Source organism: Nannobrachium achirus, assembly GCF_963921795.1.
Source record: "Nannobrachium achirus genome assembly, chromosome: 8".
Classification (NCBI taxonomy): domain Eukaryota; kingdom Metazoa; phylum Chordata; class Actinopteri; order Myctophiformes; family Myctophidae; genus Nannobrachium; species Nannobrachium achirus.
In genome coordinates, this window is record NC_137817.1 from 53155062 (window position 1) to 53173373 (window position 18312).

Below are 18312 nucleotides of genomic sequence, written 5' to 3' on the forward strand. Positions count from 1 at the left end.
ATTACATAGCAAAACAGTAGTTTTCCCCCGAAAATAAATGTTTTAATTAGTTTAATCCTCTGGATCAGAGATAGAATAGAAATAGAAAGAGAAGCGCATTGCATCTTGGGTAGGAAGAGGACAGAACTATAATGTTTCTCCTCACATAATAGGCTGGCTTTTCGTAATTCTGCCCATTTAAAATATATGTACCCAATCGTGACTCTTAGACCATTGATAAGGTCCATGTGAACTAGTTTGTTGAAGCTTATTCATTACAATGATCGCAAACGCTATGGTCGCGAGCGGCCTGGCCGTGCTCCGCAGTGCGGACAGCCGGTGAAAGACGGCTGCCACTTTCTCCGACTGCAGAACTCCACCCCCGCTTGCAAAAAGTGAATGTATTTTTCTGGTTGGCCAGTCAGGGAGTCTCAGGGACCAATCAGAAGGCTGACAAACGGTGAATTCTGGACCTTCCCAGTTAGTTCTGGTTATATGGAAACAGAAGCAGAACTTGGTCCCGGAACTTCCCGGATTCTGGAAAGTTCTTGGTTCTGGAAAGTCCTGGTTCTAGCTCTCGGTCGGCCTTACAGTGGAAATGGGGCTATAGACAGTGGTCAACACTGTTGTACAATGCTTGCACATCGTCACGCCTACACCTAACACACACATTACTATTTGTATTACCTGTAGCTGTGTTGCTTACGCTACAGTGTACAAAGGTTAGCCTTATGCAGCATTCCATATTTTGTACACTTCTGTAATATTTAATCGGAAGTCCAGGGAAGGAATTTCATGGAGGCCATGAAGGCCATGGCCGCCGTTGCCCCTCAGTTTGGCCTTGTGCCCCTCAAACCTGAGGCCACAGTGGCCTTAATTCCCCAGCTGACTGTACACTTCTCTCCTCTCTTTCTTGTCATGTAGACACCAGTGTCTCTTTCTTGTCAATATGTAGACACCAGTGTCTCTTTCTTGTCATGTAGACACCAGTGTCTCTTTCTTGTCAATATGTAGACACCAGTGTCTCTTTCTTGTCATGTAGACACCAGTGTCTCTTTCTTGTCAATATGTAGACACCAGTGTCTCTTTCTTGTCAATATGTAGACACCAGTGTCTCTTTCTTGTCATGTAGACACCAGTGTCTCTTTCTTGTCAATATGTAGACACCAGTGTCTCTTTCTTGTCATGTAGACACCAGTGTCTTTAGTTGAGATTCTGAAATCTTAACTCCCCCGAGTCCCCATAAATGGTGCATTTATATATATATCTTTAATACATATACATCTTTAAACCAATCCAGTGACTTTGATTGGTGCAGGGCTGAGCATGGATCAGATTGTTAATACAATAATTTATCTATTTCACTGCAGATTTGGTTATCGTCCCCTAATCCTTAAATTCAACAAGTTCTTTCAAAGGACTAATATTTTGTTGTATTTGATGGCCTTCCTTTCCTGGCATTTGGCCTATGTGCACACACAAAATGTGACCTGGCCCCCAAGATGAAGAAATTCTAGGCCTATTCGGAACACTAAATAAACAAAATCAGCGTAGGGTTTCATGCCTCTTTAAGAAGGACAGAGAGAGAAGAGAGAGAGAGAGAGAGAGAGAGAGAGAGAGAGAGAGAGAGAGAGAGAGAGAGAGAGAAAGAGAGGAAAACAAACTGCTTCCAGGATGAAGTATGGAAGGCTTTGCAAGGCAAATAAAGTCTGGCCTCATCACGGTGGCAACAACAACATCATTACCCATGCAAACGACTTGATTACACGCTGTAATGGATAGCAAATATCAACATGTCCATTCATTCCGTCAGACGCCCAGGTCCCCTTTCCTTTCTATTCCTCCCTGTGCTAAAGAGCAGGAGATAACAAGGCCTCCCCTCTTTACCCTTTAGCTGTTAAAGGTAGGGTAGTTCAAATAAATAACAAAACGGGTCTATGTTCTGATGGTACTAGTTACTATAGAGTGTTTGGTCCATATTTGGACTTCAGCCTTATCCCCTTTGAGGAGAAAAAAAGCACCACCAAAACTGTTGGGTGACAGGTTTTCCTCCAATCACGGTCGAGTGGGGGCGGGCCTTACGCACACCCCGGCCCGCCCCCACTTGATCATGATTGGAGGAAAGGCCCCCGCTTGTCACCTACGTACATGAAAACTGAAACTGAAACTTAAAGGAAAAGTAACAGAATGAGCTCTACTTTATGTCAATAGAACTGTGTAATAGTTGTGAAAATATTTGCCTATGCAACTATGTGTACTCTGCAAGCCAAAGAGCACATCTTCGTGATGTCACTGATCACATAATCTATCCACAATCTATCCTCCAGTTCTAGGCAACACTGAAGCGGGGGGGATTTTTTTCTTATTTCCACACAACAGCTCGAAGGTAAATTAATGACATAGTTCAATGTTGAAAATGAGTGGTATTCCCATTTAATCACAAAACTGAGCTCCACTGCACATCCAGTGCCAGAAGCAAAACAAACTACTCTCAACAAGGGAGTGTTTTTCTTTTCCACAGGACACACTAATGGTTTAATGCTAATAAAAGCAAGGCAGTGATAAAAATGATGAGAGAGTTATCTGCCTGGAAATGAGGGAAATGCCCTCCATTTCACCACTCACTCTCATATCAATTATACTTGACTCGCGCCCATACAGCGCCGTTCCAATCAGAGGCAGCACTCCGATCCGTCTATTGTCTGTCAAATTGTTTTCTCGTCTATACTTTTCGAGCTGCGGTCTAATTGCTATTGCTTTTCCTTATTGTAGTCGATTTCGCGGTTTCACTTCTTAATCACTTTGTCGTGGCGTTGTCATTACAAGTGCCGAATTGTACCCACATAATGTCAATACAAGGGATTTCTTGATCCGCGAGCTTGCTATGAGTGAATCGCGCACAAACACTTCACGGAATAAAATCCCCCATTTAATGCTGTGCTCAATAAGAGTCCAGTGATTAAGTGGGGTCGATCAAACACAACAATGAAACACAATGGCTTTTTGGGTTATCCATTTTAGCATAGCTTTCTAAAAGCAAACGTTGGTTTATAAAGCATGGGTCTTCAACAGGCGGTCCGGGACCCCTAGGGGGTCCTCAGAGTTACTACAGGGGGTCCTCCAAATCTTTGAGTGATAGAAACGTTTTTTTATCTTTTTTTATAATAACCGCTTGAACCCTAGCGTCCATATTCTGAGAACTTCAGCCAAAATAGCAGGTCTACAAGCTCAAAACGCCTCGCGCAGATCAGCTATTTTCGGCAAAGAGCTTTTGTGTAGAGGGGAAAAAGAGAGACTATAAGCTCACCATGCATGGTGAGCTTGTAGATCTGCTATTTTGAATAATGTTTTTGAAAAAATGTAGAACAACTAACTAATTTTCTCTTATTTAGGGGTCCCTGGCACACACACACACACACACACACACACACACACACACACACACACACACACACACACACACACACACACACACACACACACACACACACACACACACACACACACACACACACACAGGGGCCTTTTCCACCGGCAAAGAACCGGTTCTGGTTCTTTCTCCCGACTATGGGATGAACCAGAGGTGAGCTTTTCCACCGAGAACCGAGTTGGTTCTGAACCGCAAAAGTTGGTTCGCGTTCAGTTCGCAAGAATAAACCAAGGTTCCAAGAAAGTTGCCATCCCATAGGCAGGAGAAAGAACCTGAACCGGTTCTTTGCCGGTGGAAAAGGCCCCACTGAGAGGTAGCTACACCCACCCACACATCCACTCAGGGACTTCATATTATGAGCCCAGCAGTCTGGCGTAGCCAAACAACTATTCCACAATCTCTGAACGCTACAGAGTCTGGAACTACAGCTCCCAAGCGGAGAGTATCGGAAGTCATTATAATGAACTGTAGTCCCATTGGAAACATAACAGAAGCACACTAGCACAGACAGAGTCATTAAAATGAACTGTAGTCCAATTGGAAACATAACAGAAGCACACTAGCACAGACAGAGTCATTCTAATGAACTGTAGTCCCATTGGAAACATAACAGAAGCACACTAGCACAGACAGTCATTATAATGAACTGTAGTCCCATTGGAAACATAACAGAAGCACACTAGCACAGACAGAGTCATTCGAGTGGCATATTCTTGTTATGCGTGTATAGTTTAAGAAAACATTTGAAAACCTCATGGAAGTAACACCAACAACACCAGAGGAAGACAAAATAAGTGACAAAAATATTGAAAGAAGACACAACTTGTTATCGCTATTGCACCAAAGGAGCGGGTTGCGTCACATCCGCTTTATCCCATACTCATCATAAGACGGGAGCATTTGCAAATCATGGCAGTCAAAAGTCTGGCCACTCGAGACTAGAGACATGGGCAGCAGCCGTCCAACATGTCTACTAGCAGCAGGAAGTGGTTTGGAGACACGGGGAGCAGCCTTCCAACATGTCTATAGCAGGAGGAAGTGGTTTGGGGATCGATAGGGGGGCGATCAGGTGACCAGGCATGCAGGGCGGCCAGGCACGCCACCAGGAAGGCGCTCAGAGCGCCGTGCAGGCCTGGCCCGGCCGCCTGCGAGGCTCATCATCTGAAAGCTCGCGGCCTCCGCTGTCATAACCCCTCATATCTGTCAGTGGGAGGAGGAATGAATACCCCGCCATGAATAATAGATCATAACTGATATTTTTAGGTGAGCCGAGGTCTCCGATCTTTGCGGCTCATCACTGGATTCCTCCTCCTTTACTTATTTATGGTTGCATTTTCTTCTCGCGCGTGCGAGAGAGGGGAGAGAGAGACTATTACTCAGCCCCTTCCTCTGCCCCTACTGTACCTCTTTCGCTCGCCCCTTTCCGTCTATCCAGAAAAAAAGGGGAGAAAAAAAAGAGTGAAAAATGTTGAGTGGTCCTTGAATGCCAGCAAATGTGAGGGAAAATGTCACATAGTGTTATTAAGTGTTTTTCTCGAGTGTCGGTCCGGATATCCACAAAGAAGTAAAAAAAAAAAAAAAAAAAAAAACACTCTTTGGCTTGGAGGACAGTTGATCTACGGTACAGAACCATCTTGACATTTTCTAATTGCAAACGGGATATCTTTTAGCCACGTCTGAATATAGCCGCAGACGGCGCAGTCACGGAAAAAGCAAGATGGAATATTGTATTCATTAAGGACGTACTTGAAACATCCTTCAGTGTCGACTGTTTGAACAGAGCGGCATCAAATTAGCAATGCCAAAAATGTGTGCATGGACACACATGCACAAGAAAGAAAACAAAAAAGCAAAGCCTCATTACAAACAGCCAGTGCTGTGATGGGTTGTGTCGCGAATTACTGCACAGGAAATGATGGCGTCTTGAGCTTGCGGGCAGTTCCTAATCATCAATTTCCACATCGGGAACGGGTGTCAGCTCTGCTGGACTAAATATAGGGAGGTGTTGTTAACCAACAAACACTTCACCATGGTTTTAGGAGGAGATGAAATGTCGCCTCACACCATTATCTTTGCTGGCCGGGAGAAATCCTTCTACAGTATCTCCATGTTTCTATCTTTTCTATCTTTTCTATATTTTCGCCCTAAACCTCGTACAACATTAGCAAGCAATAGTACCGAAAATAGGCGACCTACAAGCTCACAGTGCATTACATCACGACACGTGGTGAGCTTGTGGATCGGTTATTTTTGCAATTTCTTTTGCAAGAGCTTGCGGCTACAGAACATGAACAAGTAGGGGTGTAACGAAAGTATAGTATAGTCATTTTAATAAAAAAATCGAAGTATATCGAAATGAAAACAGCTAAAATCAAATCGTATCGTTTGACTTTGCATCGCATCGAATCAGAAGTGCAAATAATCGATTGTATCGATACTACCTACTTGTGCATTGTATTTAGCATTTTTAAGAAATTCCATATAGCTTTCACTGGTCTATCGATACATGTGTAATCTCTGGGTTCATGTCAAGGTGCAGGTTTGTACATAATATGTGTTCAAATACAATGTCCATGTATTTGCCAGATAATCACTGTGCTTACTTATTTATATCCATAATAATACATGTTTCCCTTAAAAACCTGCACTATCCACACTTTTCACACAGATTGAATTTCTTTGCTAAATAGTTACTATATCGATTTAAAATCATTGAATCGAATCATATCGGATCGCCATGAATGAATCAATATCGTCCATGTATCGCATCATCAGCCATGTATCGTGATATATCGAATCGCTATTAAAATGTATCATTACACCCCTATGAACAAGGCATTCTTTTTTCCACTTCTTGAACAGTAATACGGTTTTGGACATACAGTACAAGGTTTCTGTCATACAACAGAGCAACTAGGGCTGTCACAATTATTACATAATCGTCTAATCGTGATTATTTGACATAATCGTGATTATTTTTCATGATCGTCATAACCGTTTCCATGTTGAAAAACGTTCATATATTTAAAAAAATAGTGGAAATAGCAGATCTACAAGCTCACAACGCGTTGCATCGCGACGCGTTGTGAGCTTGTAGATCGGCTATGTCCACTATCAATGTTCTTTTTTAAGTATAAAGTTGTCAAATATGTCAGTAATTTCTCTGTATATTTAAGTTATGTGTCATATCTACCATGTGCAACTTCAAAGCCTAAAAGCCAAACAGAAATGTAATTGTCATTGACAAAAACACAATTAAATCGTTAATCGCAATTATTTGAGGGACAAATAATCGTCATGTCAAATGTCATAATCGTGACAGCCCTAACAGCAACGATACGTCGTTCAAAACGAGGTTCTTCTGGTTTGCCTCTCCGACACGATTTCCCCTCCCTCTTCATCGAGACACTGAACCAAAACTATTTCGAGGATATTTAAGATCTAACGGGCGCCTTTATGCCCGATGCGTTCGCTTTGTTGCCGCCGCTCATTTCAAGGGAGAATAAATAAGCCGCCGCGATGCGATGCAAATGAGGTGACACTCGACTCACGAGCGATTAGAGATGAAAAGGGACAGAGACAAAGGCAGAGGAGAGAGAGAGAGAGAGAGAGAGAGAGAGAGAGAGAGAGAGAGAGAGAGAGAGCAGGGGTGTCGTACCAAATTCTGGGCCCTGGGTACAAGGATTCACTCACATTTTGTGCTTTAACTATTGAAAAAATAGCAGATCTACAAGCTCACAGCGCGGCACCGAGTGCCGCGCTGTGAGCTTGTAGATCTGCTATTTTTGAAAAATCATGAAAATTTGTGCAAGTCTTTGAATATTTCAAATCCTTCTAATATTTTTTGAAAAACCTGTTTCTATGTCAGTGGTTCTCAAACATTTTAATGTGAAGGACCCCCAAAATGATATGTATTTGGCCACGGACCCCCATCTCAAAATAATTAGTTCCGGGGATCCCCCAGAAGCAAAATTTGAGTTACAAATGTTAGCTTAAAAAATACATAGGCCTATATTCAAAGATTTTCACACATTTTCATGACATTTCAAAAATAGCAGATCTACAAGCTCGCAGCGTGGCACTCGGTGCCGCGCTGTGAGCTTGTATACCTGCTATTTTTCAATAGCTAACGTATAAAATAATTAAGGCCCCTCCACCTTGGGCCCTAGTAGCTCAGTCCCACTTTCCCCCCCTTGTGAGAGCAGCCCCTGAGAGAGAGAGAGAGAGAGAGAGAGAGAGAGAGAGAGAGAGAGAGAGAGAGAGAGAGACACACGCAGGAGTCACATGGGACTCTAGTGACAGCTATCCCTGCCTCGAATGAAAGCATCTCGGATTCCTTGGCCCGGGCCCCTGTACTCACACGCTCCCCGCCTTTGGGAGAGCGAACCCAGGATGGATTACAATGGAAGTAATCACAATACATGAATGTGAGAACGGTCCGCCCGCCATGGCGGCTGGGGAACGTCCCTCATGCCGCCCCGTCCGCCGCGTCCCCCCCCCCGATCTTTGTCCATCATCCTCTGTCCGTCATCTTTCTTCTAACTGCAAATCATACACTGTCTGTCTCACCCGCGCCACTCACATGCAGCCAGGGACGTGCAGAGAATGTTAGAGAGGCAGGGGCTTGAATTTCTAAAAGGGCCTTTTGGTGAAAATATCGAAAATAGCAGACCTCCAAGCTTGACACCACACTGAACTAAGCATAATCAAGACAATACTGGAGATGTGGCATAACGGCATGGATTTCTATACAGAGAGGACAATTTTTTCAACATAAGATGCTGCGTTCAAGTTCAGGAGAGTTTGGACAAGGCAATTCTCTTGAATGCTGCCTGCAGTATGGCATGGAAAGAGGGCATTTCTTTCACCATAGTAAAAACTGCATTCATGGTCTGGAGAGGGCATTTTTTTACAGACGGATAAAAGGCCTATGTCTATGTGTGCACGTGTCTGCATGCAGCACATGCACCACAGCCGCCCCCCACACCTCTGCACGCGCGCGTGTGTGTGTGCGCCGTTAGGCATTGAGCAGTCTCGGCTCAAAATAGGGGAAGTGTTTGTGAATTCTGTCAGGTTCTATTAGAGCAACGTTGGCCGTTGTTCTTCTAAGCACGGTGGTGTGGGCCGTGGCTTTTCAGAGGGGCTGACAGTGGGCTCATTTTTTGCGGAGGTTAGTTCATCCTTAATTCATTAACACTTCTGCTGCCTCTTTGGTGCCGCGCCGCTTCCTCCATAGGCTATCGCTATTATTTTGAAGGGCCGGGCGAGGTTGTTTTTGCGCCGATGGATTATCACTTTACTTCAACGTTTAGCCCATCTAGTCACATGACAGTGTGGGCCCAGCAAAGTAACATGGCCGCGCCCAGCCGAGTCTAGTTTGTGCTGTAAACATGCCAGCCTTGGGATCAAAATGTATTTTTTTTAGTAAATCTCTCCCCCCATTTCCTGTCAGTCTACTGTCCTATCAATAAAGGCATAAAAGCTTCAAAAGATATCTTGAAAAAAAAAAAAACACAATGCCACTTTGAGTCCACTCGGTCAGCGTTTGATATCACTTTTCATAACTAGGATTTTGCAGTGAAAAACAAAACAACAAGGTTGAAAACAGGTCTAAACGTACCCAAAGGGAAGGTGGTGGTCCCACTGTTTTTGGGGGGGCCATTCCAATTAGCAACAAACAACGCGGGCAGAATGACAGCCCCCCCCCCCCCAGCCGCCCAGCGTATTCCCCCGGCCACCGAGGGAGGAGAACGAATGTGGCGTCACAAGGTGAGGAAAAGTGGGACTGAGTTACTAGGGCCCAAGGTGGAGGGGCCAATTATTTTATACTTTAGCTATTGAAAAATAGCAGGTATACAAGCTCACAGCACAGCACCGAATGCCGCGCTGTGAGCTTGTAGATCTGCTATTTTTGAAAAGTCGTGAAAATGTGTGCAAATCTTTGAATATACAGTATGTGTTTTGCTTCTGGGGGGTCCCTGGAACTAAATGTCTTGGGTCCGTGGCCAAATACATATCATTTTGGGGGTTGAGCACCACTGACATAGAACCATAGGTATTTTTTTTTTTAAACCTTTAGTATTTGAAAAAATTCTAGATTTTTCAAAAAATGCAGATCTACAAGCTCGCAATCTGAGTTCCCAGAGGTTCTTTTTTTCGCCACTAGGGGGGCGAGAAACAAGCTCGTAGCGCAGCACTCGGTGCCGCTTGGAGATATGCTATTTTTCAATAGTTAAAGCACAAATAATGCATTCCCAGTCTAAATGAAGAACATTCATTGGGAGCCCCACAGTGAATCCTTGGTACCCGGGGCCCAGAATCTTCTTGCGACACCCCCTGAATACACACGACACACCGCGACTCACCTGCCGTCGAAGGGGTTGGCCCCGGGGACCACGTGGGTGCTGTCGCGGCCCACCAGGAAGCGCACGCGGTCGTAGAAGGACTGCAGGTTGCTCTGGGTAGAGGACATCTGCTGGGTCTCCTGGATGATGTCCAGGGGGTCCGGGGACCCTACGCACAGCGAGGTGGTGTGACACGTAGCCTGGAGACAGCAGTCCGGGTCCATGCAGTCCACCAGCCCGTCTGCCCAAGGTCGGTGGGAAAAGAAGTCACACACACACACACACACACACACATACACACACACACACACGCACTGTTATAACAATAGCACGAACACAGACTAGAGTTCGCAACGAGTACTATATCATTGTTGTCGGGTGGAAACCTTGTATGTCCAAAACCGTTCGTTTTGTATTTATCATTTAAAAAAGGAACTAAACTAGTGAAAACAGACGATCTATGAGCACACAACGCCTCACACCGGCAGGCGTTGTGTGCTTGTAGATCTGCTGTTTTCACTACTTTTGTGCGACGGCCTTGTATGATGAAGCAGGGCTGAACTTTGTGAGAAAAAAAAACATACACATTTGAAACTTGGAGATACAAGGTTTCTGCCTGACAGTGACGATATGTTGGGTCACACACAGACACACAGCGCCTATTGTAGAGTTTAGTCCAGCGGTTCTCAAAGTGGGGTCCGTGTACCCCCCAGGGGTTGATGAGCGGTTCCCAGGGGGTCCCTTGCAGCTAAATTAATTGTAACTGTGAGTGTACCCTTTACGGGTCCATTTGGTTTCAATTATATTTGTACTCTCTCAGAGCACCCTGTAGACAATATGCCTTCCGGTTGGTTCTAGCGGAAGTGGCGGAATTCCTGCATTTAATGGAAGTTAATTCATGCGTTGCAGTCTTCCGGTGAAATTCTCACGGCGGAAGTTGAACACTTTCTGCCTTATATTGTCACCAGGCTTTTCTCTTCGCAGATGAGTAAAGCCTGGCTACGCAAGGTTACTCTCAGAGCTATAGGGCTCTGTCACCGTAATGCATACAGTAGTGAGTCCTTGAAATGAAGGGAAAAAAGTTAGAGAACCACCAGTATAGTCGGTGGGGGAGTTAATTCATGTTGATAGCTTGCTTCCTGGCACAGTTTTAAGCCAACTCTCTAAACACCTGTCTTTACTGGAGAACATCTCATGCACCTCTGGCACGGCTCACACTTCTCTCTCTCTCTCCCGTAATTTGGCTGAAATCATTCAGAGCTTGCTGTGCTGTGCTGTGCACTTTTTTGTACTCGCAGCGAAGTGGGTCATCCACCATTCCGACAACACCCTAGCTGTGCCCTTTGCTTTCAGGGACCAGGAGATCTGGCCAGATGCATGGGCTTGGTAAAAATAAACTCTTTTTATGGCTGTCAGGAGTCACTCAGATATCCCTATAGCGGGGCGGGGGGCGGGGGGCTCCTCTGTCTTTGGCTCCAGGGGCGTCGCACCAAATTCGGGGCCCTGGGTACAAGGATTCACTGTGGGGCCCCTGTGCTTCAACTATTGAAAAATAGCAGATATACAAGCGAGTGCCGCGCTGCGAGCTTGTAGATCTGCTATTTTTGAAGATTCGTGAAAATGCGTGCGGAGTCTGAATATTTCAAATCCTTCTAGGGTTTTTTGAAAAAAACTATGTTTCTATGTCAGTGGTGCTCAAACATATTCATGTGAAGGACCCCCAAAATTATATGTAATCTCAAAATATTTAGTTCCGGGGACCCACCAGAAGCCAAATTTGAGTTGCAAATGTTCGCTTAAAAAAATACATATATTCAAAGACATTTTCACAACTTTTCAAAAATAGCAGATCTACAAGCTCGCAGCGCTGCACTCGGTGCCGCGCTGTGAGCTTGTAGATCTGCTATTTTTCAAAAGCTAAAGTATGAAATAACTAAGGCCCCCTCCACCTTGGGCCCTATAGTAACCCAGTCCCACTTCCCCTCCCCCTGTGACGCCCCTGCCAGCAACCAACCACTGCGCTGATGTGAAGGAGGGAGAGACAAACAGCAGAGGTGGAAGCTGCTGCTGCTTACTGTGTCTAACACCCGCTAACGCTCACGTCTCTCTGTCTGGCTGCCTCCAGAGCGCAGTCTCTGAGGCCCACCCGGCCAGCTCTGTGTGTATGTGTGTGCCTGGATCTGCTCATGGCTAGTTAGGGGACACGCACGCACAAAAGCTCTCTCCCTCTCCTTCTCTCTCTCTCTCTCTGGGCCATCGCTTACACTCTTCTCCTTAACAACGCCTGGAAGTCACCCTTCTTTCACACCTGAGCGGGGAGCGTAGTGTGTAGCCACGCCACAAATACATATTCCTTCCCTATTTAGTGTACACACAAGGGGGGGGGGGGCATGCTGTGTGTGTATCTGTGTGTGTGTGTGCACGTGTGTACTGTGCACACTGCACAGGCTGTTGATTTTCATTCCAGAGTCAGAGCGTCAGTGTGTCTAGTTAGCGTTGGGTGTAGACGCCGGGCCTGGTGTCAGAAGTTTGGCATGTTATATATCGTTGACGATAATAATCATTGATGATATTTATATTTATTTACTTTTTACTCCTACATTTTTATCCCACGATTTTGTAACCCATTTTCACCCAGCGCCAATTGCCTAAGCTGTAAAACTGAGCTCATGCTTCCTTCAGTGCATGAGGAGTGAGCAGGCCCCTTCTTATCATCTGACAGGGGGGAGCTTCCCCGGCTGTACGTAGCGCGTGGAAGGAACACATTATTCCAACCAGTTCCTTTCCCCTCCATCATCAGGCGCCCCGGCTGGCCAGGGGAAGGCAGTATATAGACCAGGATTAGTGCACGTTTTTTTGTGAGGGTACCTACCCTAGGAGACACGGGGAGAACATGCAAACTCCACACAGAAAGGATATTTATGTGTATTTTACCTCCGTCGTTGTCCTTGCCGTCGCTGCAGGCCGTCTCCATGGAGGTGTCGCAGCCGTGGCCCCTCCAGCCCAGCTGACACACGCAGTACCAGCCGCTGTTACCCAGGGTGCACCTGCCGTTACCGTTGCACAGGCCGGGACAGCCCTCTGTGTGAAACAACAACAAGAAATGGCAAAAAAGTCATTATATACCAGGCTGTATCAAGGGTCCAAGGGTATAGTATCCGGCTTGCAAGTTGAGGTGATATAGGCAGGGGTGTCAATTGGGTATGGCAGGGGTATGCAGCTGCCGTACCCTGGGTCCAGGGGGGGAAATAAAAGTTACTTTTAAATATAAATCCATGAATGTCTCTTTGTCTTTGTCTATCTGTGCTGGTTATTATGTTGTTAAATTACAGTAAAATAACTACAAATGCAAAATTTCACAAAATGGTCACTTTAACAAGGTATTATAATGATATTTTCCACACTTGTATTCTCCCCAGCTTGACAAAATGGTATATTCCCAGGTTCCGCAGGTCAGCTGCACAGGTGCAATGCATTATTGTTAATTGTGGCACGTTTACTAACATGCCAGGTTTAGCTGCACTTGAACAACCATTCCAGGCAGTCATATCCAGCCCAAGAAACCGTAGAAACGGGGGGGGAAAATAGAATGCACTTCTTAAAATACATGTATCATGCCTGTTGCGAAGGCGTGCGTGAAAGACACCAGTCATGTTGCCATACCTTATCTTTTTCTGAACTGACGCCACTGGATATAGGAAGCGACTTCAAGAGAACGTTCAAATGAATGACCGCTATAGTTTCGCTGTTTTCCCCTCCTGCTTCTACCAAAAAGAATTATGCTCCTTGTACATCGGCTGTTTTCACTGACATATTTTAAATCGTTTTTTGAGATAATAATGGAATTCGGACTTAGAAGGTTTCCACCCAACGGCGACGATCACTTCAAATAAAAAACATACACCATGAAAATAACGCGTCTCAATGGCGACAGTTTGTTGCCATTACTTTCACGGCGGCGCCGTGACTTAAAGGTGAACACCATGCATTTAAAAAGTATTTATGTCATATTGTTTATGTCCCAAAAACGTTTTTCAAAAGGTTTGAGGCTAAATTACCACTCCTGAATAGAGAGCCTCTCTCATTTTTGAATGGCTCTCAGAGCATTTTCAGCTGCAGTACCACCTTTGGCCTGAACTGCGCCACCCCCCCCCCCCCCCCCAAAAAAATCTTTTTGGAAAAAAAAAAGTTTTTTGAAAGAAAACTTTTTATTGAAAAAAAAAAGTTTTTTGAAAAAAAAAAATCTTCAAAAACGGCCGTCATCATCGGCAGCAAATCTGGATAGCCTGTTTTGAGAACCCGTGGGATACTTTTAACCTTCGCCTTCTCAAAACCAGAGAAAGACACAACGGTCAGAAATGGGACTTTGAGAGGATAGAAGGTGCTAGTGGGACCCCAAAAAAAGGTTTTAAAATAGGAAAAGTGAAATTTCATGGTGTATCACCTTTAACGAAACCCTACATAATTGATGGAACAGCGTCCCCACCGAGGGGTCCGCTCTATTTTTTCTCTCCCACACCCGAAACACCAAGCATCTTCGCTGAGAACAGCCGATATTGTGGGCCGAACGTCATAGGGGACGCTGGGGTCCGCTTTGGTTATTAAAAGGCATGTAGAAGATTGTAAGCGGGGCAAGGGCAAGCGGTAATGTGGCCTCGGGGCTGAAGTTGATTAATTTGATACACCTTTTGTGAAGCTTCTCATATCCCTTAGCAGCAAAAGGAAAATCAGATAAGCGTTATCCTTCTGAATCAATATTCACTCATTACTACGGTGTATTGGACCGCTCCATCCACGCTAGCTACTACAGGCCGTTAGCAACAACGCTACGTTCCTGTACTGCAGTGTTTCTCATCCTTTTCAGGCCGCAACCCCCAAAATAATCATATTTTAACTTGGGACCCCTCCCCCACCCTGACGAGCACTAAGAGTTGAGGCATTACATTTTGTATAACACGGTTCTACTGTGAACATTCTACTGTTCCACATGTAGATCAGCTATTTTCACAATTTCTGCCTCTAATATTAGACTATTAGGCCAATGTTTAATTTGTCATTTTAGAGGAATTAAAAAGTCCTTAAATTGTCGCGTTAGAAATGTGCAGATAATCTTTATGTTGGTTTGTTTACTCTTTGGTGAGAAAACAATGTTGAAACAAATGTTAAGTTAATCATCTGGGGACGCCCCAAAATAATTTGAAGTTGAAAACCACTGCTGTACTGCATTGTAATTGGATACATTTTTAAGTGTTTTTTTTTTTTGTTTGTTTGTTTGTTTTACATGTAACCGCCGGAGCGTTCGTTCTCTCTGATTGTTCGTTCTCTCTCTGATCCGTGACTCTGATTGTTCTCGTCGGCGGGGGGAAACGCGGTGGATGGCGGCGGGGATTGGCGGAGGTGAAAACGCTGCTGAATACGGCTCCATATTGTTATTGCTCTGGCTCCTTGATGAAAAGTCGTTGAGAGGAGAGAGAGAGCGCTGCGGGCTAATCAATAAGATTATCCTCTCCTCAGACCGAGTGCTGCCTGCTGTCGTTTAGAAGGAGCCAAGAGGAGAGGGGAGGGGAGTCTTGTTATGTTTGGTTGCGCTCTGGTGTTGCGCTCTGAAAATGGCAGATCTACAAGCTCACAACGCGTCACAGAGCGACGCGTTGTGAGCTTGTAGATAGGCTATTTTCGGACCGATATCGGATAACCCATATTTTACATGGTCATATCTGTCGATACCGATTCCGATACCGATAAATATTACATTATTATATTATAATGCAATTTCTACCACTTTTTGTGGTCACATGTTCAGATACTGGATTCTGATTGGCTTAAAACAGTGGTAAATCAGTCAACAACCTTGAGTTAGCTCATGGACACCGCCCACTGTTGTGTTGCTGAAACAATTAATGATTGTAGCTAAATAACCTTGCAAGTTACAACTGTGTTTTCTTTCATTTATATGGTAGAAGTGGTAGATTGTTTGGCTTCGCCTCATGCCACAACCCTGAAACAGTGGTAAATCAGCCAACAACCCACTCCCTCTCATGGTAAATGGCTTACATATCGTATTGGAATCGGTATCGACAAATATGACCCTGCAAATATCTGAATTTGATATTTTTTATTAAAAAAAAAATCCAAATTGAAAACAGAAAACACTGATTGAATCTTCAGCCTTCATCACCACAAAGGGCTTTTTCAGCTTCACATTCAACCAATTAATTTGATATCTGTTCGATACCGATAATGCATTTTTACGGCCGATATTGCCGATACCGATATGATGGCCCGATTAATCGTGCATCCCTAATCTTTATTTTTTTATAATTTTTATCCCACGATTTTGTAGCCCATTTTCACCCAGTGCCAATTGCCTATGTAATCCTGGTCTCTGCTCTCCCTCTGCCGCGCCTGGGGAGACAACGGACTGACCTCATGCTTCCTTCAATGCATGAGTAGTCCAAGTTGCTTCTTTTCACCTGACGGGGGGATTTCCCTGGGATGGACGTAGCACGTGGAAGGAACAAGTTATTCCAACCAGTTCCTTTCCCCTCCATCAGGCACCCCGGCTGGCCAGGGGGAGGCATTGTTGAGACCAGGATTACTGCATGTTTTTGTGAGGGTATCAACCCTAGGGAGACACGGGGAGAACATGCAAACTCCACACGGAAAGGCCCTATCGCCAACCCCACCTAGGGTGTGGGTGCTGATGATGCGGATGGAGGAACACGCCCCCAACACCCACAGCATCCCCCGGCGGGAATCGAACCCAGGACCTTCTAGCTGTGAGGCGAAGCGCTAACCACTGCGCCACCGTGCCCCCGCATCCCTAATCTTTATGCTTTCTTCATAAATGAACGCTGGGGGGGTCTGTGGCAGGGACCCCCCAGCTGAAAGTCAGTTAATATATAGATAGCATCAAAGTGAAAAAGAAAAGGAGGTTGTTGGAGCACACAAACGTTCCCTCTCTGAATCCCTCCGGGGACGGAGCTTCACAAGGACACACATAACACCATAATACTACTGTATATCACTGGATAATCTCTCCCTGCAAATCCCACATTTAACCCGCGCAGACCGGGAACGCATCCATTTTGAACCACTTTAAAACCCCGTTTTATGCTTTAGCTATTGAAAAATAGCAGATCTACAAGCTCATAGCGCAGAGTGCCACGCCATGAGCTTGTAGATCTGCTTTTTTTTTTGCAAAGCAAACTTTTGTAACTCAAATCTTTGCTTCTGGTTTAGGGTTAGGTTTATTGTTATCTTTGTCCTTGGAACAACATATTTTCAGATGGGGGTCCGCGGTCAAATACCTTTTTTTGGGGGGGGAAATTTTGAGAACCACTCATGATGATAGAAACGTGAGTTTTTCCAAAAACCTTTTAGAATACATTTTTTGAATTTCGGGTCAGGACTTGTGCAAGACTTGCACAAATTGTCATGATTTCATTAAAAAAAATTGCAGATCTACAAGTTCAGAGCATATTATATCTGCTATTTTTCAATCGGTCTCAATGAGTTAACTGTCTGGTATCTTTACGATTCAGGTCCCGATGCGGCGCGCGCGAAGGCAGAAACGAAGGGTCAACAACATCTCCTCGGAAGATAGACCTATCAAATGTTTAAAACCAAAAGAGTCTCTCGCTGTGTTTTGTGTGTGTGTGTGTGTGTGTGTGTGTGTGTGTGTGTGTGTGTGTGTGTGTGTGTGTGTGTGTGTAGGTGTGTGTGTGAGTGTGTGTGTGAGAGAGAGAGAGAGAGAGAGAGAGAGAGAGAGAGAGAGAGAGAGAGAGAGAGGATGCTGTGTTTGACCCATTTAGTAGACCAAAGAGAACGGGGTGATATGGCTGCCTAACCGCTCTGATATCACACAGCGAACGAGATAGAGAGAGGGAGGGAGGGAGAGAGAGAGAGAGAGAGAGAGAGAGAGAGAGAGAGAGAGAGAGAGAGAGAGAGAGAGAGAGAGAGAGAGAGAGAGAGAGATGAATAGGAGAAATACTCGGAGAGAGAAAACCGAAACACAACAACACAGAAGAAAGGGCTAAGAAACATGGAAGAAATGAGAGGAGAGGAGAGGAGAGGAGAGGAGAGGAGAGGAGAGGAGAGGAGAGGAGAGGAGAGGAGAGGAGAGGCTGAGAATAGATTGGAGTTGAATGTGGTTCTTGGGGGAAACCATTTGCATTTGGAGAGCAATGACATGGCTAAAAGCCTACTTTGTTGTACGACAGTGTTGCATGCCAGGAAAAAGAAACTGACGATCTACAAGCTCACAACGCGTCGCAGATCTATGCGATGTGTACAGTATGTGAACGTGCAGATCGGCCGTTTGTAGATGGGTCTCGTTGTGTACGACGAAGCATACATTAGGCACAGCACCTCCCTCTGCAAGTGGTGACACATTCATGACCCACTGGCGATATGGCAAACATGAACTGCCTGTGTGCTCTCTCTTGCCACAGACAGCAGCTGGGTCCCCTTATTGACCCAATGGATAAACAAACTCACCATTAGCACAACTGTTGCAAGACTCCTTTGACAAGCTTCTTAATTGGCAGTCCTTTCAAG

At 45.0% G+C, this 18312-nt stretch overlaps 1 protein-coding gene across 6 annotated transcripts in view; it reads right to left on the reverse strand.

The window, feature by feature from the left end:
- tenm4 (teneurin transmembrane protein 4) overlaps positions 1–18312 on the reverse strand; it is a gene marked incomplete at both ends in the record, with an annotated part of 418773 nt that overhangs the window by 181356 nt on the left and 219105 nt on the right. For all 6 annotated transcript variants that reach the window (XM_080731250.1, XM_080731249.1, XM_080731248.1 and 3 more), the window contains 2 exons: positions 9775–9994; positions 12688–12834. In XM_080731250.1, the coding sequence (XP_080587376.1) occupies positions 9775–9994; positions 12688–12834 (367 nt within the window). The remainder of the gene's footprint in view (positions 1–9774; positions 9995–12687; positions 12835–18312) is intronic.